This window comes from Eschrichtius robustus, chromosome 10, assembly GCF_028021215.1.
Source record: "Eschrichtius robustus isolate mEscRob2 chromosome 10, mEscRob2.pri, whole genome shotgun sequence".
In the NCBI taxonomy this organism is placed as follows: Eukaryota; Metazoa; Chordata; class Mammalia; order Artiodactyla; family Eschrichtiidae; genus Eschrichtius; species Eschrichtius robustus.
Genome location: NC_090833.1, coordinates 23,022,417 through 23,044,000, shown reverse-complemented (window position 1 = coordinate 23,044,000; position 21,584 = coordinate 23,022,417). Strand labels below are relative to the sequence as shown.

At 37.8% G+C, this 21,584-nt stretch overlaps 1 protein-coding gene across 1 annotated transcript in view; it reads right to left on the bottom strand.

Moving 5' to 3' along the window:
* The window catches only part of SVEP1 (sushi, von Willebrand factor type A, EGF and pentraxin domain containing 1), a 182,160-nt gene that overhangs the window by 146,486 nt on the left and 14,090 nt on the right, over positions 1-21,584 (bottom strand). Inside the window, exons 2-3 of the mRNA XM_068553702.1 lie at positions 3,695-3,950; positions 370-546 (exon numbers count right to left, since the gene is read on the bottom strand). Of these exons, the coding sequence (XP_068409803.1) occupies positions 370-546; positions 3,695-3,950 (433 nt within the window). The remainder of the gene's footprint in view (positions 1-369; positions 547-3,694; positions 3,951-21,584) is intronic.

Genomic DNA, 21,584 nt, shown 5'->3' with positions numbered 1-21,584 from the left:
TCAAGAGGCCATTCTTCCTCTTGGAGCTCTGCCCCTACCATGTAAACAAGGCTGGGCTGGCTTCATGGGGTCTAAGAGGCCATATAAAAGACAACCTAGTAGTCCTAGACAAGTCATTTTAGACCAGCCTCCAGCTAGCTGATCCCCAAACAGGTGAGAGAACCCAGGTGAGATCAGCGGAGCAGCCAACCCTACTCACAGCCGACGACAAATGCTTGAGCCAACACAGCTGAGACCAAAAGTGCTGCCCAACCAATCCACAGACTCATGAGCAGTACCAAATACTTAGTGTTTACCCACTGAGTATGTGGACTGATTCCTGCACAGGAACAGACAACTGATACAGTTACACACAGACCGGGCACTCACCTGTGCATTCGTACTGTAGACCTTTCCCGTAGTACCCCTTCTCACAGATGCACTCAAATTGACCCGTGTGTGTCCCACATTTGCAGCTTGCCATCTGGTCACAGCAGTCTTTGCCGGCTTCACACAGATATGAGCAATGGGACATATCCTCTTGAATAAAACTCCCAGAAGGCAGATCTACCAAGCACATATGACAGGGGGTCATTAAAAAAAATGAATAAGCAGTTGAATGTTACATTCTCTCATTACCACAATTGAAGCTCAAGACAGAGAAAATATCTTTTCATTTCCGTCAAATTCCCAACTGCTCCCCACTCCCATCCAAATATGAAGGTGTGTGATTTGCAGGACCACAGACTGGGAATTTGATTCAGCTGGTTAAGCTATTTCCGTCTAGGACCTCATCATAAGTTCTCAAGGCCAGGCAGGGTCAGGCAGAAATTAAGTAGTTTCAGCGAGGAACCTCCAGATGCAGCAGGAAGTAATGTAGTCGGTTCTCCAGGTCAGTCCCCTGGCTTCCACACCAGCATGAGGTCAGGCAGCAGTAACCAGATTTCTAGAATCCTTGTTCAGATAAATAAATAAAGCTGCAATCCTGACTGCTGTCAAAGGGGGCTGATGGTGAGTTACTGATTTAAGAATAAATACCATTACTTCTATAATGATTTGATTAAAAACTGAAACAATGGCACCACACAAGTTGAATAATAGAACCAGGATCTGGTTTCTCTCTCAATTTTAAATAAATTTTCACTTATGTAAAAGGAGACCATACAGATAACTTGAGCCATGCTCTGAAGTGAGCCATGCTGGGAATTCAACAACACAGGCAGAGCTGTCCTGTTCTGAAAGTGACTTAACGGGGCAGGGTAAGGTTGACTATGGCTTATCAGGAATGGATGACCTAGAATCAGGCACATGGTAAGTTCCATTTACCTTGCTGAGGAAGTTCAAAAGTCTTAGCCTAAATTTCAGCACTAGGTCCACAGTTCTAGGCCCAGATACAGTGATAGGCCCACAGTAGAAACTCAAATGAGTGAGTTTCAGCAAGACACATGAACTGCCATTGAATACCCAGAAAGGAGATTGGTGATGGCCTCAGTTATGGAACATCTGTCTCTATGCATTAAGACCCTGAACAATAGACAGGGACAACGTAAAGGGAAGACCCCAGCCCTAAGAGAAAGAGACTTGTACAACCAAGTACCCTATTAAAGCCCCATCTAATAGACTGTGGTGTGGGTACAAGGTCTGCAACATGGGCATCTTGGACTTAGCTCTGAGACACAGGTTTATTTGGCAGTTGAGGGAGCAAGAAACACGTAGCTATAAGACTGATGCACTGGCATTTAGGTCGGGGAGAGAGATAAGTGAACAAGGTGCATATGTGGAAAGCTATTATTCTGGAAACTACATCTACTGAGAATGGCCACAAACATGGACAGCCTTGAGACCAAAAGTGGATCCATCCAAATTGAAAGTAGTTTCTGCAGACCACAGGTAGAGAGAACAAACTAGTGGTTACCAGTGAGGGGAGGGGCAGTATGGGGGTGAGGGAGTGGAAGGTACAAACTCTTGGGTATAAGATGGGCTCAAGGATGTATTGTACAACACAGGGAATACAGGCAATATTTTGTAATAACTGTAAATTGGAAGTAACCTTTAAAAATTGTATAAAAATAACAAACTATATATAAAAAAAGAAAGTTGCTTCAGAGAACATGGAGGCAGGAGAAATGAGGTTCACTTCCTTTGCCCCCATCGTTTCTCTTCAGTAAAAACAGGATTTTTTCTTATGGAACCTGGAAACTTGATTAGAGTATTACACATTTTAGATTTTAGTATTTTGTAATAAAAGTGATGCCTTCCAAAACTCTGTTGTGATAGGGTAACCAAAATCCTTTCCTTGAAGACTCTGTCCCATCCAGTTTCTGACTCAACTTGCATTGGGCAGAAGGCCCCCATCCTACAAGACAGAAGGTTGGTAGGACTGGAAATGAGTCCTCTACAACACAGCTAATAACACCCACAATTTCATAATCCCATCTAGTGCAACAGCCCCTCTGTCTTCCTACTCAGCATATCACTTTTCCCAGAGAAAAGGAGAAACAAAAAAAGCCCCAGTTACTGAACTTCCGTCATATGCCAAACACTGTGCTGGTGAAATTTAAATATTTTATTTAATCCTCCTGACAAAGCTATTCGGTACATGTTATCATATCTCTATTTTAAAAGTAGAGGAAACTGAAGCTCATAGATGTTAGATAAATTGGCTAAGGTAATAGCCGATGGACAGTTATTGAGAGCTTAGTATAATAAGCTCTCAGTGACTTTTCTAATCACTTTATATGTATTAATCCATTTAATCCTTGGAATAAGCCTGTGAAGTAGGTACTATTCTTGTACCCTATTCTATTAACAAGAAATCTAGGGAGTGCAAAAGTTAAATAATTTGCCCAAAGCCACCCAGTTAGTAGGTTGACTAATTGGGAATTTTTGCTCTATCCATAGGTAGCCTGAGATGCTGCTCTAAACTCTTCTGTTGGAACTACAGTAAGGCTGACCCACTTATTTTGAACATCAGTAATTGTGAGGAAACCTCATGTTGCCATGATTTGCCCATTTGGTCTGAGGCTAGATCCCCATCTCCTCCTCCCAATCTGCACTTTCTCTCCTGGATCACTGCAAGATACATGCCCATACTACACCTGGAAGTTCATCTGACTTAAGTCACCCAACTAAACATCCTTATAAATGGTGCACAAAGAACTCTAATGAATGGATTTACTGATGCTATTCCCTGTCGCTCTCACTGCTCTTCAGTTTATCCATAAGCATATCGATACTCAAACTGTCAGGTCAAGAAGTATGTGTTAAGTATTTATTGTCCCTATAATCTTCATGTATATTCTGGAAACATTCTGGTGAGATTCACTAAGCATGTCTCTGAATGTTTACTTCATCCTTCCAGATAACTGAAGATGAGATGTAAGTCAAGGCTTCCGACTCCGTGTGTGGCCTCAAAACACACCTCAGTTCATTCCACTGATTCTAATGGTTCCAGGTGGGAGCATATGGATATTTTAGTGAAAATATATCACAGTTATTAAAAAACAAAACAAAACAAATACTCCTGTTGCAAGGCCAGAATGTCATCTCTACTTATGAAGTTCAACGCAGCTCATAATACACAAAGAACACGTGGGCATCACGCCCAGCGAAGACCTCATAGGGCTTGGTATTATCCCCACAGTGGGTTTCAAGAAATCAGCAAGAAGGAAACCCTGTTTAAAGGCACTGCGTTATGCCAGTAGGCTTCCATTACCTTCATGCAACGCTCGGCGGGCTAAAGCCTCAAATTCTTCAAAACTGTGGAGCAGGTAGCAGTGCTCCTCCTTTGGGGTGGAAGCCATGTCATTCAGTTCTCGAATGTTTCCTTGCCATATGCCAAAAGTGAAGATTTCCACTCCAAAATCTCGCAGTGATGCTGCAATGGGTCTTGGATCTCCCCCGTTGGAATATCCATCCGTAATGAGAAATATAACTTTTGTTGAGTTTTCTCTAGAATGACGAAGAATTTGCTGTAATGAAATAGGGCAAGTTAGTATGAGTATGTATCGTGTTGGCCTACTCTGTGCCTCCCTTATTAGGTAAGGGAGTGCTTGTGAAGATCATTAACATTTCACAAGAGTGAGGAATGGAACACTGATCAGTGAGGGTAAAACACAAACAGGCACAGAGGAGAGCCGACAGTGGTCTTCTCAAAGAACCACAATAAACCTCAAAAGCATTTAAAATGTATCATCATCATCGCCATCATCATCATCATCATCGCCATAGAACTTGCTCATTGAGAGCAACAAATGTTTATGGGGACTTCCCTGGCGGTCCAGTGTAAAGAATCCACCTTCCAATGCAGGGGATGCAGGTTCAACCCCTGGTCAGGGAACGAAGATCCCACATGCTGCGAGGCAACTAAGCCCGCACACCACAACTAGAGGAGCCTGCGCACCGCAATGAAGAGCCTACGCGCCGCAACGAAGACACAGCACAGCCAAAAAAAAAACACAAAAGTTTGTGGAATGAATTTGTATTAATATTACCAATTATTGTTAAACTATTTCTATTGATTTTCAGGCTCAAAATATGGACCAAATCTGAGTCTTATGTATCTACTTCCTATCATATTTAGCTAGCTACCCACTTACCTACCTAGCTGAACCACCTCATGATCATACACTAAAAGCTGGACAAGAAGAAAATTTAACAGAACATGTCTTTTCCAGAGTTAATAATGACTCACTTGCTTCCTCTATTTGTTTTTCCACTGCTCCTCCAAAATTGGAGAATTGATTCAATACTTCATCTTTTTTGGACCACCCAGTATTAGCACAAAATCAGCTGTTTTTTGGTAGTGTCCTATCTTCATGAGAAAATACTGATTCACTCAATTTGACAATTCGGCTTTACTGTTTTAGGACAAGTGAGTTATCCTCTATAATGTTATATGCTGTTCCTTCTCTATAGATAAAAGGAAAAAGATGAAACCTTTTTTTAAAAAAAAGTGTATATTCATTGCCACTATGCTTTGTAATGTCATACTGTAAAGGCACAAGAGATCCAATGGTGAGTCTGGCTTATAATTAAATTTGCTGTTGTTGCTTTTCATTAGAAATGGGTAGGAAAGGTAAAGAAGCACCAGGGTATATTTTCTGGCAAGTTCTTAGAAGGAATCCAATGTTTCTTAAGCAATGATTCAAGAAATACTACATTCAGAAGAAGAGCAACATTGTAACCTACATTCTGTTAAAGTTAAAAGGAGATATTATGATTTTAAAAATAACTTTGCCTCAATTCATTTTAGAGGACAGGCTCAGCTATAAGACCCAGTTCTCTCATAAGATTCATGTCTGTAGAAAGCATATTTCATTAGTATATAATTAATAGGTATTTATTCTAATTCAATAATTCCTGCTAATTAGTTTCAGAGTTTGTGAGCTAAAGATAAAGCTGTTAAATCCGAATTTAAAGACAATTAAATTAAACTAAAAGTTACTCTGGAAAACATCTGGAAAGCCAGCAATTTGAGAAAAGGTATTCAAACACTTCATTCCACTTCTTCTCGAAAACCAAGTGAAATAAAGGAAAACAAACAGTGTGGAAGGACCGTACTGAAGACAGGAACGGAGGGCAGGTGTATGTGGCAGAATAACATGAGATATTAATGGCTCTTAAAGCTTAAAAAGCCGCCCTCTTGATGAATGACAAGAAGATCTGGGATGAATACTTGGTACGTGTGAGATATTTCCTCACTCCAGACAAGAAAAGAACCTCTGAATGGCTATCATCAAAAAGAACAGAAGTAACTAATGCTGGTGATGATGTGGAGAAAAGGGAACCCTTGTACATTGTTGGTGGGAATATAAATTGGTGCAGCCACTGTGGAGAACAGTATGGAGGTTGTTCAAAAATCTAAAAATAGAATTACCATATGATCCAGCAGTCCCACTCCTGGGTATATATCTGAAGAAAACAAGAACACTAATTTGAAAAGATACCTGAACCCCAATGTTCACAGCAGCATTATTTACAAATGCCAAGATATGGAAGCAGCCTAAGTGTCCATCAAAAGATGAATGGATAGGGGCTTCCCTGGTGGCGCAGTGGTTGAGAGTCTGCCTGCTAATGCAGGGGACACGGGTTCGAGCCCTGGTCTGGGAGGATCCCACATGCCGCGGAGCAACTAGGCCCGTGAGCCACAACTACTGAGCCTGCGTGTCTGGAGCCTGTGCTCCACAACAAGAGAGGCCGCGATAGTGAGAGGCCCGCGCACTGCAATGAAGAGTGGCCCCCGCTTGCCACAACTAGAGAAAGCCCTCGCACAGAAACGAAGACCCAACACAGCCAAAAAAAATTAACTAATTAATTTAAAAAAAATAATAAAAAATGTGCAGTGAAAAAAAAAAAAAACAAGAAACAAAAAAACTGCTGATCCCAACCCCACTTCACACCAATTAAAAACAGAATTTCTAGGCATGAGGCCCAGGCACTGGGTTGAAAAAAAAAAAAAAAAAGATGAATGGATAAAGAGGATGTAGTATATATACACAATGGAATACTACTCGTCCATAAAAAAGAACGAAATTTTGCCATTTGCAGTGACATGGATGGATTTGGAGGGCATTATGCTAAGTGAAAGAAGTCAGACAGAGAAAGACAAATACTGCACAGTATCACTTATTATGTGGAATCTAAAATGTACAACAAACTAGTGAATATAACAAAAAAGAAGCAGACTCATAAATATAGAGAACAAACCAGTGGTTACCAGTGGGGAGAGAGAGGGGAGGGACAATATACGGGTGAGGGAGTGGGAAGTACAAACTATTGGGTACAAGATAGGCTACAAGGATGTATTGTACAACATGGGGAATATAGCCAATATTTTGTAATAACTGTAAATGGAGTGTAACCTTTAAAAATTGTTTAAAAACTAAAAAAAATAATAATAAAAAGAACCTCTGAGGAGAGGGAGAGAAAGAGGAGTTAGGGGAGAAGGAGAGATTTTAGATGTTGCTGTGAGGCGCTGTGCTCTACACCAATCCCTCTACACCCCCCAACTCGGTCACCGTAGGAGCGATGACTGACATTCCTTTATAGGGATGGGTATAGGGATCCATGAGTCCTCTTTCCATGTGGATATTTGGGATAATGGTTAAGTCCCACAGAAGTGCTGCTGGTCACAGTGACATGGGGCAATAGAATATAACTATGTGGGATGTTCAAGGGGAGTGGGAAGTACAAGACCTGATGAGTCTTGTGTATTCCTGGAGAGGCTTAGGAGAGAGAGTTGGTGCAATATGAAGACTAGGGAGTTTTGCAATATTAAGGATGTGGGAGTGGCTGACAGCATGGACCATGAGAGCTATGTTTCTCTCAGGCAATATCAACATGAAGAAATCCTGGAAGCCCCAGGAGATTGCTGCACCAAGGGTGGCAACGCTGACAAAACCATATGCAGATGACCAAGGATGATCATCATGACCACTGATGAGAGAACTGAGACAATTCCAGACGATGGACATGCAGGGAATGTCAGAGCTGAGAGGTGGACATCCGCTCCCTTGCTGCAGCTTTGCAGAAGCTCCAAAGTTTAGACTCAACTAGAGGGAGAAACGAAAGAGGGAAACATTCCTGAAGGTGGCTCAGTTTTCAAAAGTGAAGCACTTGAGAAATTTCTGATTTTGAATTTGCTTGGAAGTACCTGGATGGAGTTTTCTCTCATCGGGTGGATTGGAGCCTCAAAATAGAAATGACAGTTAGTATTAGAAAAATAAAGAATTTTTAAAAAATCTTAATTGGCAGATAGTGAAATATGTTATTTTTTTACAAACACAGCTTCTCTTACTGATGGAACCTTGTGATATCTTGGAAAACAGGTAGAAAAAAGTCTTTTGGAACTCTGACAACCTCACCTTATTTAGAGGGAGAGGCAAAGGCTAGAGATGAAGGGCAGGGGGAGAGAGAAGGAGGTCACTTGATTCAACCTCTTTGCAACACAGCTCAAAGATATTCCGAGGTGACAAAGGCAAGGACAACTTCAGACAAAAACCTAGTCTTCTCCCCACATGTAACTTCCTTGAAGGCAGATATTTTTGTCTAGTTCTTCAATTCTTAATTTTCAAAGTTTAGCACAGCACTTGGGAAATAGTACACACTCAATAAATATTAGTCAATAAATAGCAGCCCATAATGCAGCCAGTGCTCAGGCCAAAAACCTTGGAGTCACCCTTATCTCTCTCTCTTCTTGTATATTGCTTTAGAAAGCTTCCCCTCCCCAAGTCTATTAAAATATTTTCTCTAATACTTCTGTTTTTTAAAAATTATTAAATCCATACATTTTTCTTTGATGTGAAATAGATACTCCCTTTACTTTTATCCAACTTCATAAGCAATTTTCTTCCCTGGTTAAAGTCTCTTCATTCTGTTTTATTGACTTACTTGCTGATTCATGGCCAATGCCACATAGTTTGGTTACTATACCGTCATAGTATTTTTTCTCATATCTGGTAGGGAAACTCTAACATCCTTTTATTTTCTCTTTTAAAATGTTTGTAGTTAATCTTGAACATTCTCCTTTCCAACTGAGCTTGAGAGTCAGCTTATCAAATTCTTCATTAATTTTTTTTTTCTATCTAACCATTTGATCCAGCAATTCCACATCTAGAAATCTAGAGCGGATAAACTCCAGGATACACTGGAGAGAGTTGCTTGAGTACGTTGGTCTTAAGCGAGCAGTGGGAATATACAGAATGTGTGTGTGTGCTGTATGTTGTATAGTTTTGCACAAAAAAAGATAAAGTTTTCTTTTTGTGCCTTTATTGTCCTTCAGACACAAACAAATACCATCTTGGAATATTAATCTTCACTCCTGTCAATAACATTCCTTAACATCCAGGTTAGGATTTGCAGAGATTTCTGGTTGTACTACTCATTATGTACAAAACACTTTAAGCTGTGATTCTATTTTTCTTCTCTTCTTGCAGAGAACTACTGAGTATTTACAGGAACCATTATATCTGTTGGCAAGACAATATATTAAGCTTAAAATAGTAAGAAGAATAGCAGGACTAGTAGTCCAAGCAAAGAATTACACAAGATCTGGGTTTGGAATGCACTTTAAGGATAGAGCAGGGAATGGATGATTTACTGAAAATAATCTACCCCCCTCCCCCAATCTCTGTGCTTCATCATACTTGAATAAGAACATAATTCAATAAAAACATTTTTTTCATCCCACAGATCTAAGAAGTAAATAGAGCTGTGGTAATGTTGGTGGAATGTGGTAGAGGACCAACTCTTGATTCTCCTCTTACTGTTCCTGAAATAGTTTACATCATCTGCAATCCTTTGAAAGGCATTTAAGAAATAGAATTTTTTGGTCCAGAATACTGAATGAGGCAAACCCTTTGTGGCCAACAAAAAACTTGACATGAACTTTGTATAGCAAAAGGTTATCACCATCTGTATTGCATCAAGCCTCTGATTAGCTTGTATAAATATCTGGCAGAGGAGTAAGCTCCCCTTGTCCAGTAAGAGTCATTAGAATGATAAAAATGCAGGGTTGTGTAACACTGTTCTAACACCCGAGATCCATCACCATTACACAAGACTGCAATCCCCCTCCCCACACCCTCCAAGTCAGGCCACGAGGGAACTGTTCTGAAAAATGATCTTGAAAGAAAAACAGAGGTTACAAGAAAGCTGACATAGGGACAATATTTGCCCTTGGGCTCCATTAATTAAACTACATGTAGATATAATACCAACCTCAGCACAACCTTAGCTGCAATTACCCACTGTGGCCAACTTCGACTGAGGATAGTAACTACAGAAACTCATAAGTCATCTTTTAACATTTTTGATTTTGTGAACTGATACCTACTGTGACTCTATCAGAGCCACTTTCCTCCAGGAGGCAGAAAACTAGTGAATTATGCCAGTGTTTCAACTTGTTTCCCACAAATGTTTTTTTTCATGTTAGGGAACATTAAGTACAAACAATTCACCATAGGGAATGTAAGTTGGTGCAGCCACTATGGAAAACAGTATGGATAGTCCTCAAAAATCTAAAAATAGAGTTGCCATATGATCAAGCAATCCCACTCCTGGGCATATTTCCAGACAAAACTATAATTCAAAAAGATACATGCATCCGTATCTTCATAGCAGCACTATCTACAATAGCCAAGACATGGAAACAATCTAAATGTCCATCGATAGATGAATGGACAAAGAAGATGTGGTGTGTATATATCACATACAATGGAATACTACTCAGCCATAAAAAAGAATGAAATAATGCCATTTGTAGCAACATGGATGGACCTAGAGATTATCATACTAAGCAAAGTAAGTCAGAAAGAGAAAGACAAATACCACAGGATATCACTTATATGTGGAATCTAAAATACAACACAAGTGAACCTATCTATGAAACAGAAACAGACTCACAGACACAGAGAACAGACTTGTGGTTGCCAAGGGGGATGAGGGGTGGGGGAGGGATGGATTGGAAGTTTGGGGTTAGCAGATGCAAACCATTATATATAGAATGGATAAACAACAAGGTCCTACTGAATAGCACAGGGAAGTATATTCAATATCCTGTGATAAACCATAATGGAAAAGAATTTTTAAAAGAATATGTATATATATATATGTATAACTGAATAACTTTGCTGCACAGCAGAAATTAATACAACATTGTAAATCAACTATACTTCAATTTAAAAAGAGACACCATAAGCTACTTGTAATACTTTCCTCATTCTTCAAATTCCAAAATTTCACCAAGCTTCATCTGCTAGTTAGTTAATATTTTTAATTTGAATACTCAAATATTCTTCAGTTCAAGGAATGTTTATTGCTTTACATTTGTGACTAGTATATCTGGGAAAAGAATATATTCATATTCTTATATATTCAGATGAATATATATATATATATTCATCTGTTGGTTCATCATTTTCTGGACATATTATTCTATTCTTTTTTCAGTTTTATCTCATTCTACTTCCTTCCAAATTGGGTGGAAATGTCTCAAGCTCTTCTTCCATATCACTGGTTTTACACAGTGTTTCTCTTCCCTTCTACTTCCAATTAAGAATTAATCCTGGACCTAGAGATTATGATACTAAGTGAAGTAAGGAGACAGAGAAAGACAAATACCATATGATATCACTTATATGTGGGATCTAAAAACATGATACAAATGTATTTATTTACAAAACAGAAACAGACTCACAGACATAGAAAACAAACTTATGGTTACCAAAGGGGAGGGGGGAAGGGATAAATTAGGAGTTTGGGATTAAAATGTACACACTACTATATATAAAACAGATAAACAACAAGGACCTACTGTATAGCACAGGGAACTATATTCAACAACTTGTAATAACCTATAATGGAAGAGAATCTGAAAAAGAACAGATATATAAAAGAATCACTTTGTTGTATACCAGAAACTAACACAACATTGTAAATCGACTATACTTCCTATTTAAAAAAAGCACCTTAAAAATCGCCTAAAAATTGTCACCTTAAAAAAAAGAGAATTAATCCTGGCATTGCATTTATTTTTCTTTTTACAATACTTCTTTGTTTCACACAGTTTTCTCTTTATTCCCTTTAGCTTCTCAGCCAGTTTTGTTTTCCTTTCAGTCCTTTGTTTATTTCATTTCTCATCACCATTTCAGTGTTTTATTTACCTATGGTAAGTGCACATAATAAATGCTTTCTAGGATTTAGTTCTGTTTTTCACAGTGAATTCCTAAACTTTATCTGTACCTTACATTCTATCTTTACTTTATTTAGCAAAAAAATTTCAAAGAAGCCAGATAGGAGTTTTGTGTCCTCCTTTTTCCTCACCCATGAATGAAATGGTATATCCAGTGAAAGTGTTTGCAGCAAACAATCAACAAGTGGGTAAAATTAGTGTTGGAAATACATGGCTATAACACTTGCTATTATTATTATTGATAAAACAAATCGAAAACCTACCCAAGTGATCAGTGAAGAGGGTTAAAAATAAACCACACACTGTGTCTGGAAACAGAGGGTCTAAGTAAGCATTGTCCAATAGAACTTTCTGTGATAAGTGACATGTTATCTGCTCTGTTCAATAGAGTAGCCTCTAGGCACATGTGGCTACTGAACACATGAAAGGAAGCTATTGCAACTAAGGAAGTGAATTCATAACTATGTGTAATTTTAATTAATTTAAATTTAAATGGCCACATCTAGCTAGTGTCTACCATACTGGACCATGCAGGTCAAACTAGATATAGCCTTGTCCCTGGAGGGAAAAACACAAAAAGTCTAAGCAGGCCCATAAAAATATTCTGTCAACTCAAGAACTGCAAAATCAACTTGAAGATGTGGAAGAATACAGAATTTAATACTGAAATAAGAAGAAAGTAATGCAATAGAATGGTACTTGCATCACTAGGATTTAGAAAGCCATAGCGTCTATGAAAACAGGAACTGAAAGCCACAGAAAGAGAGCAGGCTAAGAAGAAAACAGAGATGTGCAGGAGGAGAGGGACTGGATAAGAAAAAAAAATGCCAGAAAACCAAAAAGGCAATGAAAGACAGAAATACACCTTGGTGGTAGTGAGGTGAAATGTCAGAAATCCAAACTAAAAAAGTTTATTAGTACAAATTTATAGTAAAAAGCTGCTGACTAACCTCATTTATAAACATAAATGCACAATTCCAAATAAATACTCCCAAACTGAATTCAAATGATATTCAAAACAGAGAAAGACAAATATCATACGATATCACTTACATGTGAAATCTAAAAAAATGATACAAATGAACTTATTTACAAAACAGAAATAGACTCACAGACATAGAAAACAAACTTATGGTTACCAAAGCGGAAAGGGGGGAAGAATAAATTACGAGTTTGGGACTAGCAGATACAAACGACTATATACAAAATCGGTAAACAACAAGGTCCTACTGTATAGCACAGGGAACTATATTCAATAACGTGTAATAACCTATAATGGAAAAGAATCTGAAAAAGAATAAATATATATATATATATATATATATAACTGAATCACTTTGCTGTACACCTGAAACACTGTAAATCAACCATATTTCAATAAAAAATAAAAATAATGTGACTCTAAATAAAAAAATAAGATCCAAAAGATCTTTCTCCTTTATTCAATAAGGTTCACTCCTCATATGCAAAAGTAGATTAAAATTGTCTTTTGCTATAACACAACACAATCGTTGTGCCAATTAAAAGAAAATAATAATCCAAGATACTAAAAAGGCATTCAATAAAATTAAGTTTTGCTTTTTTATGAATGAAAATTAGAAATAAAAAGATACTCAGTAATATGATAGAGTATCTATCTCAAAGCAACACTGCAAAATCATGCTCAACTGTGAAGACTCAGCATAATTCCCAATTAGATAAGGAGCAAATCAGCAATTCTAAGTATTTTCACTCTTACTTAAAATCCTTTTGCAATTTCTAGCCAAGGCAATAAGACAAAACCATAATTAGTACTGCATTCCTTAAAGTTTCTGCTCTGTCTCAAAAAATCAAAATTAGAAAGCAAGGGACAAACTGGAAAATATATTCATCATGCTTGTCAAATAGAGTATTAAGGTCCTTAAAATATAAAGAACTTTTATATATCTCTAAAGGAAAAGAATGAGAAAAATAACAGAAACATAGATGGTTGAACAAAACAAAGACAAAAAAAAAGGAATTCTATTTGTCAGAAAATATGAAAAACATTTAACTTCACTAACAACCAAAATAATGTAAGTTCAATAATAGAAATACTATTTTTTCACTTCTCAAATGGTCAAAGTTTTTTTTTTAAGGTAAAAGTTGTAAAATATGTGGGGAAACAGTTACCTCTACTGGAAATGCCACCTGGACTGTTAATATTTGGGAGTACAGTGTGACAAAGTGACCATAGCCTCAAAAATTTCATGTGATTTGAACTACAATTCTACATCTAAGAATATCTTAAGGAAATAACCATGGATACACATAAAAAGTGATCAAAAGGATGAATATCCTAGAATAATTTGCAAAATAGAAAATGGAAACAATATAAAATTGCAACAATAGGTTACTGGTTAAATAAATTACAGGGCAATCATGAAATATCCTTATAATAATAATACTGAATAATATTAAATGTAAAAAGTAGGTAACCAAAAACAATGATTTTTTTACATTAGTGTGCATGTGTGTGTAAATGTATTCAATACTACATGTATGTGCACATGTGTATGAGTATGACTAACAGCATGTACCTCAAAATGTTGACTATCTCTTGGTAGTATATTTACAGGGTTTTATTTACCTCTATTTTGTCCTTTTATATCATTTCCAAATTTTCTCTTTCTCCTTCATCTATTCTTCCTCTATGAAACGTCACGTGAACTCAGAACTTTGAGTCTCACCTATAAACTAATGACTCCTAAATCTATGCCAAATAAACTCAAACTCCCAATGTGAAGTTCCAGCAGCCCAGTGGACACCTCTGCCTAAATGTGCCATATGCCCCTCAAACTCAATTTATCCTCACCATGCACAAGTAACGTTTCCTTCCTTCTGTTTTTAAAACAGGTCAACTATGGTACCATAATCTATCCCACCTTATAAATCTGCAATCTAGTAGTAATCTATGATGCCTTCTTTCTAATCTATCACCTTCAGTAACCGATCCAGACGTATACATTTCACCTCTGAACTACCTACGAGTCTCACGATTGTATTGCCCCAGCCTTGGTTTAGGTACAGGATATTGGTTCTGTCTGGATTATTGAAAAACACCAGTTGTTTTAAGCATCTCTAGCTGAAGCTGCTCTTCTTTCAAATCCATTGTCTGACCTGCCATCCAACTTATCTTTCTGAAATACTGATCTAATCATGTTTAAAATTTCTACGATTTCCCCTCCATCTACAAAATAAAGCCTAAATTTCTTTACAAGCCCTTTTATCACCTCGTCCTAAATAACACTTCCAGTCACATCCCTTATCCCATCCCTATCTCCTACTTCCCCAACCTACTTCTTACACCATATGCTCCCTACACCATTCTATTCAGAGGTTTTGAAACACACCATGCTTTCCTTCTGTTTGCTCTACCTGGAAATTAACAACTCTTTCTTATCTCCCACTATGTCTACCTCCACTTTTACCAGTTCTTCAAAATCCAGATCAAAGTTCATCTCCTCATTGAAACTTTCCCAAGTATTAAATCCACCTCAATGCCCCCCACTACACACCGACCCCATCATACTTATAGTTGACACTTACATATCTGGCCATATCCCAAGCTAGCAAGATACTCAATGGCAAGGTTGACTCATATTTTTATTCTAGTGAAGATCAAAAAATAACTATGAAATAAGTGGATGAAAGAATAAACAAGTAAATGCCTTAATTTTCATTAGATATGTGTCCAACATGCAGAATAAACTAATAAATTCTAGGCCAAAACTTTTGTTGCAGTAATCTCGTTATGCAATTGTGAAATGAAAAAATCTTACAAATGTTATATTTAAACTTATTTCACCAAACCTATATTGAGCTTCTATTATATACCAAGCATTGTGCTTGGGATTTTTAATCGTACTACTTGATGATACAACAGAAACATTCACTAAAAACAAACAAGCAAAAAGTAAAACAATGACAAAAGTATAGCTGGAAAGAGTATTCTGCAGTAACTCAGCTTTCCTATTTATATTGTAATATCAAATCAATTATATTTAGTATGTCTTATTTATTTTAAGTATTTACTCAGGCTTTCTAGACTGAAATTCTAGAATGAAAAAAGAATGTTGGCTTGAGTAACATTTGGGCTATTTTTTACAGTCTAGCCAAATCAGAAAAGAACCAGAGGGTCGAAAAAGAACTTAATCTCAGATTTATGGTCACAGAGTTTCTCCACCCACGTACATGCTTTAGTTATTAAACACAGACACAAAACATTCTGAAGTGGACCCACTGGAACAGTACATCAAATTGGGAAATGATGTGCACGGGAGTTGATGAGTAGCAGACTTAATCCAGACTGTAAAAAAACAACAGAATAAACATTCAAAAGACCAAACAGTCTTCCAATAATGCCAAGTTCCACCATCCGTTCTAGAAACATGCCAGGAATAAAGAAAATCTGGAGAGCAAAAAATGAAGTCATCGGAATCCAAATGACAATGAAAGAGGGCTAAATGACATGTCACTCAAACTGCTAATTTACAACAAAATAATAAAATAAAATTCAAATTTATGATTAATATTGTTGTCAATCAATTTATAAAATGATTTCAGCTAACATGTTAAATGTCTATACAGTATGACCGAGTAGCAGCCCATAAAGTCAAAGGTATTAGGGAGTCTGCTCAGGTGCTTCACATCAAGTGGTCAAAGGAGAAAGTAACCTCAAATGATACTTGGGTATCAGTTTATGGTTTTACAAATGACTTAGGCAAAGAATACAGGGGCACTTCCTTAATATGATAGAAAGAGCTATTGTAAACCAATGGGCAAAAACATGCTTGAAACAGTCTCATTAAATTTAATAACAAAGCTAGACTGTCCCATCACTTCTATGTGGAAAGTCTAGCTAATATGATGAGGCAAGGAACGGAAATGAATAATCCAAAAATTTCCGATGAAACAGAATTAAATAAAAAGGAAATACTGAGAGATGTTGAGAAAGAGGTACGCACAAGGGTAAATGTTTTAATTGCAAAGTTCTGTAGCGACAACTGACTGGTAATATTTAAAAATTCAATTGTGATAAACTTGAAGGGTAATTTCAGGAGAATTTTATTGTATGGGGAAATTTTCAATATGAAGCTTTAAAAATAAAACTTAAAAAACATACTTCTACTACATATTTATACATAATTATATATGTACTCACACACATAGAAAAAAAGAGTAAAAAACAAAAACTAGAATAGTTACATTTTTGTTTCACCTAAAACTATTAATTGGTCTATTATTTACATAATAAGGAAAAGAAGCAAAAGTTATTTTTAAAGAAACACATGCAAACTCCTCCTCACACTGATGGGATTCCTCTGGTTCCCTGTGTATAGTCCTACCTCTATTCCCTACCCACTGGGAAAAAAATTCTACTCTCTCAGAGCTCTCTGCGCCTGAGTCCAAATTTCCAGGAGACAGAATATAAATGATCCATCTCAACTACTGGATCACCACCCTCAGTCCATCCAGAATGGGACAACCTCTACAGGTGGGCAAAGGCTTGAGGAGGAGGATGGGTGTGGCTCTTGGGGAAAATGGTTGTTGATTGACATGGACCACAGAAGAAATGAGCTACAACGGAAAGGAAGAATTTAATGCTATGCCTAGACTTATCCAGCAGAAAAACCGCTTTGGAAACTTATCAGGTCAAACTGTCCTTCCAAAAAAGCACCAAATGTTAGGAAACATGGTGTATAGACTGGAAGAATTCAAGTGTAAAAATATAACTGAGAAAGTAGAAACACATTATTTTTTTTTCTTTGTATTTATTTATTTATATTATTATTATTTTTTAACATCTTTATTGGAGTATAATTGCTTTACAATGGTGTGTTAGTTTCTGCTTTATAACAAAGTGAATCAGTTATACATATACATATATCCCCATATCTCCTCCCTCTTGCTTCTCCCTCCCACCCTCCCTATCCCACCCCTCTAGGTGGTCACAAAGCACCGAGCTGATCTCCCTGTGCTATGCGGCTGCTTCCCACTAGCTATCTGTTTTATGTTTGGTAGAGAAACACATTATTGATGATTCAAAGCTGTCAGGAAAGAAACTATGTCTTCTTACCAGGTATTTCAATAGTAACTCTGAAGGAAAAGTTTAGCAGGAGTTTAGAATATACAAGACACAGAGAATCTAACCATTATATTGTAAATATTTGGGATTCAGGAACAACACAACTTTTCAAAAAGCCGGATGTATTTCAAATCAAGTGTACTGACACAGGGGAGATTCAAAGAGGGTGGAGGTTGAGTGGAGGTTCTCAGTTCATGAACTTATTGTGTATGTTGTTATAATTATCCTAAATTTATCAAAAACCACATTTAATTGTGACATTTATTAGCATTCCAAATAAATGACACTTGGAAGTTTATTTTGTTTTCCTTTTGTTTCCTTTGTTTTGTTTTGTATTTTAGTTTCTATGAATGATTATATTAATTGCCATTATAGGGCAAAAGATTCTGTGTATCATGTTTTTTAAAAAAACTGAAATTAGACCCCAAACAATTTAGGGTTGAGTTTGCACAGATCAGAAGACTTATTATATGTATATACTTAAATTATCAATCAATGACTGTAGTAATATTTACATCCATCATCATTCAAACATGCTGACTTTTAAAATTACTATAATACAGTCTCTAGTGAATTAAACAATTCTTATCATTTAAATACATGCTTACACCTAGAACAGTGACAGTGTTCCTTAAATATGCACTGGATATATAAATGAATCTAGTTCATTACCTAAGGTACTTGAAGAAAGATTCTTCTAAGCATTGAGGATCATGGAGCCGATTGCTAAAGTGAGATTTTCTTATCTGAAGAAAATACTAAAATAGCCATAATGGAGATATTTTTCTTTTGTGAAATGGAATGGCATATAAAAAAACAGGAATGTTATGATGCAGGGGAACACTGAGTATCCCAGATCAGGATAAACTGAATTTAGTTGGAAGACCAAGTTTTATACTGAGGTTTGGCATGTAAATTTATAAACTTAAGTTTACACTGTATGACATTTTGAGACATGGACGAGAAGTACCTAGGACTAAAAAATAGTAATTTTGCTTGAGTCACATTTTCATTTCAACAAAAGGTGTGAGGCTGAGTGCTGACCTTGGATTAGAGGAACTGAAAAACTCAGAAAAGTAGATAAATAAAGAGGACAGAGGCAGATGTGTTGCAAACAGGAGATACAATCTCCCACTGCTTCAGTGGCTTGGTCTCTGCAAGGATTGGTGGAGACATCTGTTAAGATACCCGAGGCGGGAGACGATGGCCAGTGTAATTATACTGTACAAAAATGGCATAAACAACAAGGTCCTACTGTATAGCACAGGGAACTGTATTCCATGTCCTGTAATAAGCCATAATGGAAAAGAATATGAAAAGAAGGTATATATATATGCATAACTGAATCACTTCGCTGTACAGCAGAAATTAATACAACACTGTAAATCAACTACACTTCAATAAAATAAATTTTTAAAAAATGGCATCTGAGAGGCAATTCCCTGTACTGAGTGGGGGTGAAGGGGATGGGGGCTAAAGATCATCACTTGGGATTATCAGATGCTTTACAGAGTGTCCACTCAAATGACATTCCCCAAATGTTCCCTCCTCTTAGTCCAGTGTCTGTTCTACTTGGTCTTCTGCGTGGGCACCCACATACTCAAGTCCCCCTCACGGCTGCCCTCTCTGCCTCATCTTTGCAATGAACTTCATTGCTGAGTATGTATCAGTGGGTCTTGCACTTACTGGATCCTCTAATAGAGCACAGAGGCAGTATTACATGGGGGTTAAAAGTTTAGACTTTGGCCCAGACTGCCTGGATTTGAAATCCAGTACACCTTGACTTATCAGCAGTGTCACTTTGGTCAAGTTACTTACGTTCTCTGTGTCTCAGTTTCCTCATCCGTACTTGGGAAATAATAATAACAACCTAACTGAGGACACTTCTCTGTTGCAAGGGTTTAATGAATTCATACAGGGGAAGTGCTTAGCGTGGGACCTGACAAGTAGCAATTACTCACTACCATTATTCGTAAAAGAAACTTTTAACGTGTTGCTAGAATATAGCCATCAAGTAGGTAAACCAATGACAATGAAACCAATATTTCATTTGAAGCGGCGAATGAAAATAAGTCATCATATTTGTGAAGGTTGACAAGATACGTCAGGGGATTAGGGAAACTTATGACTCTATAACCAAAACCCATACAACTCCACCTGAGCCGAGAAGGGGGTGATGATGACCCAGGTAGAGGAACAGAAAAAGAAGCACTTGAACCTGTCCTGTTGTGAGGATGCCATTACAGAAGTGGTTAAAGGGCGGTGCTGACAGTGATATGGAGAGAAGACATGAATTTAAAACCTCAGATGCCTGCACGTTCTCTTTTGAACTCATTGGATGTTCTCTCTAGAGGTGCTGTGGGGTTTGCCTCCTGGACCAGATTTAGGGGAAAAAGGTCAGAATTCACGCCTAAGATTCTACTCAGCGCTTTATATTTCTCCCCTGGGAGAGTGGTCTAAAGGGTGAATTTGCTAAAATTATTATAACCTATCATTTAAGAAGCCAAGCATCCACCGGATAGTCCTTTAAGAAGATGTCATAGCCATCCTTGTTTTAGTTAGAAATCATAGAAGCACAATGCTATCTTTGATATACTAAAGTTAAAAATACTGAACACTAAGGTTATAATAAATATCATTTCCTAGGTCCTACAGGAGATATAAAGTCAAATAAGATGTGATCTCTGTCCTCAACAAGCAGAGGGTAGACAGACATCACCCAGACAACAAGTGCTACAAAAGAGTATGTACCATGTTTCCCTGTAATTTCCCAACATAATTAGGTAACTCCCGCCAGTATTTCCCCACATTTGGGAAAATATCAAATAGGTGAATACAGATTACACTGCAAAATTTCCGAAAAGAACTGTACTGCTGGGACTTCAGCTACCTCTGCCTCCTAGATTCTGATATTGGGCCTCATACCTTGAAACCACAGGAGAAACAGGAAATTTCAAAAGAGGAAAAAGTGAAAGGTGATAGAGAAAAAGTCATTGGTGCTTCCTGTGTTTGTGGACTGACAATCTCTGGCCCGTGTTCAGATCCCACTTCTGGTAGTACACCCAGTAACTTCTCCCTATGCCAGTTGTCTGTTTAGCAGGCAATAAAGTGACGCAAGCCCAGTTCTTTTGCTTGTTCTCTTTCCCCTATGGAAAAGTCACGCACCCTTGCTTTGCCAAATGTTGGCAGGGCAGGCTGTTCCTCTGAGGCCCCTTTCTGCCTGCAACACTCGACCCTGTCAGTAACGCCCCCGTCCCATATCCCAGCATCTGTATCTCTTTGTCTGAGGGCTTCCTTTGGAGACCACTCTATTCACTTGCAGGGGAGGTGAGAGTGGCAGAGAATTAATGCTCTCCAGAGAGCGGCCCTCAACAGTGACTGATGAGAGTAGGTCTATAAATGCCCCCAGATCCCTCTCTGCTGTGCTCATTCAAAGGCTTGAATTCCACCCCCGGCTCCTAGTGGGATTAAGCACAAATTACCTTTCCTGTAATTGTTGGTTCCCTTCCCGTCTCACATCCTGACTCTCCTAGCAATGTTTACTAGGTTTGTTTACCTCCCAAACAAGCTACTTGCACTCGAATCCTCATCTCAGTTCCGCTGCAGGCAGAGCCCAAACGGAGACACTGGCTCTGTCTCTGGCTTGCTTTGTCTCCATTCAGTCGGCACAGGAGCAGATCAAGGCTTCTGCCCAAGTAAATTTCCAACCAGTACAGAGAATGCTGGTCTCCCCTTCACTTAGCTGTTGGAAGGATAGAGTCCTCTACGAGGGCCAGGAGAGATCAGCCTTTCAGTAGGAACTCTGCT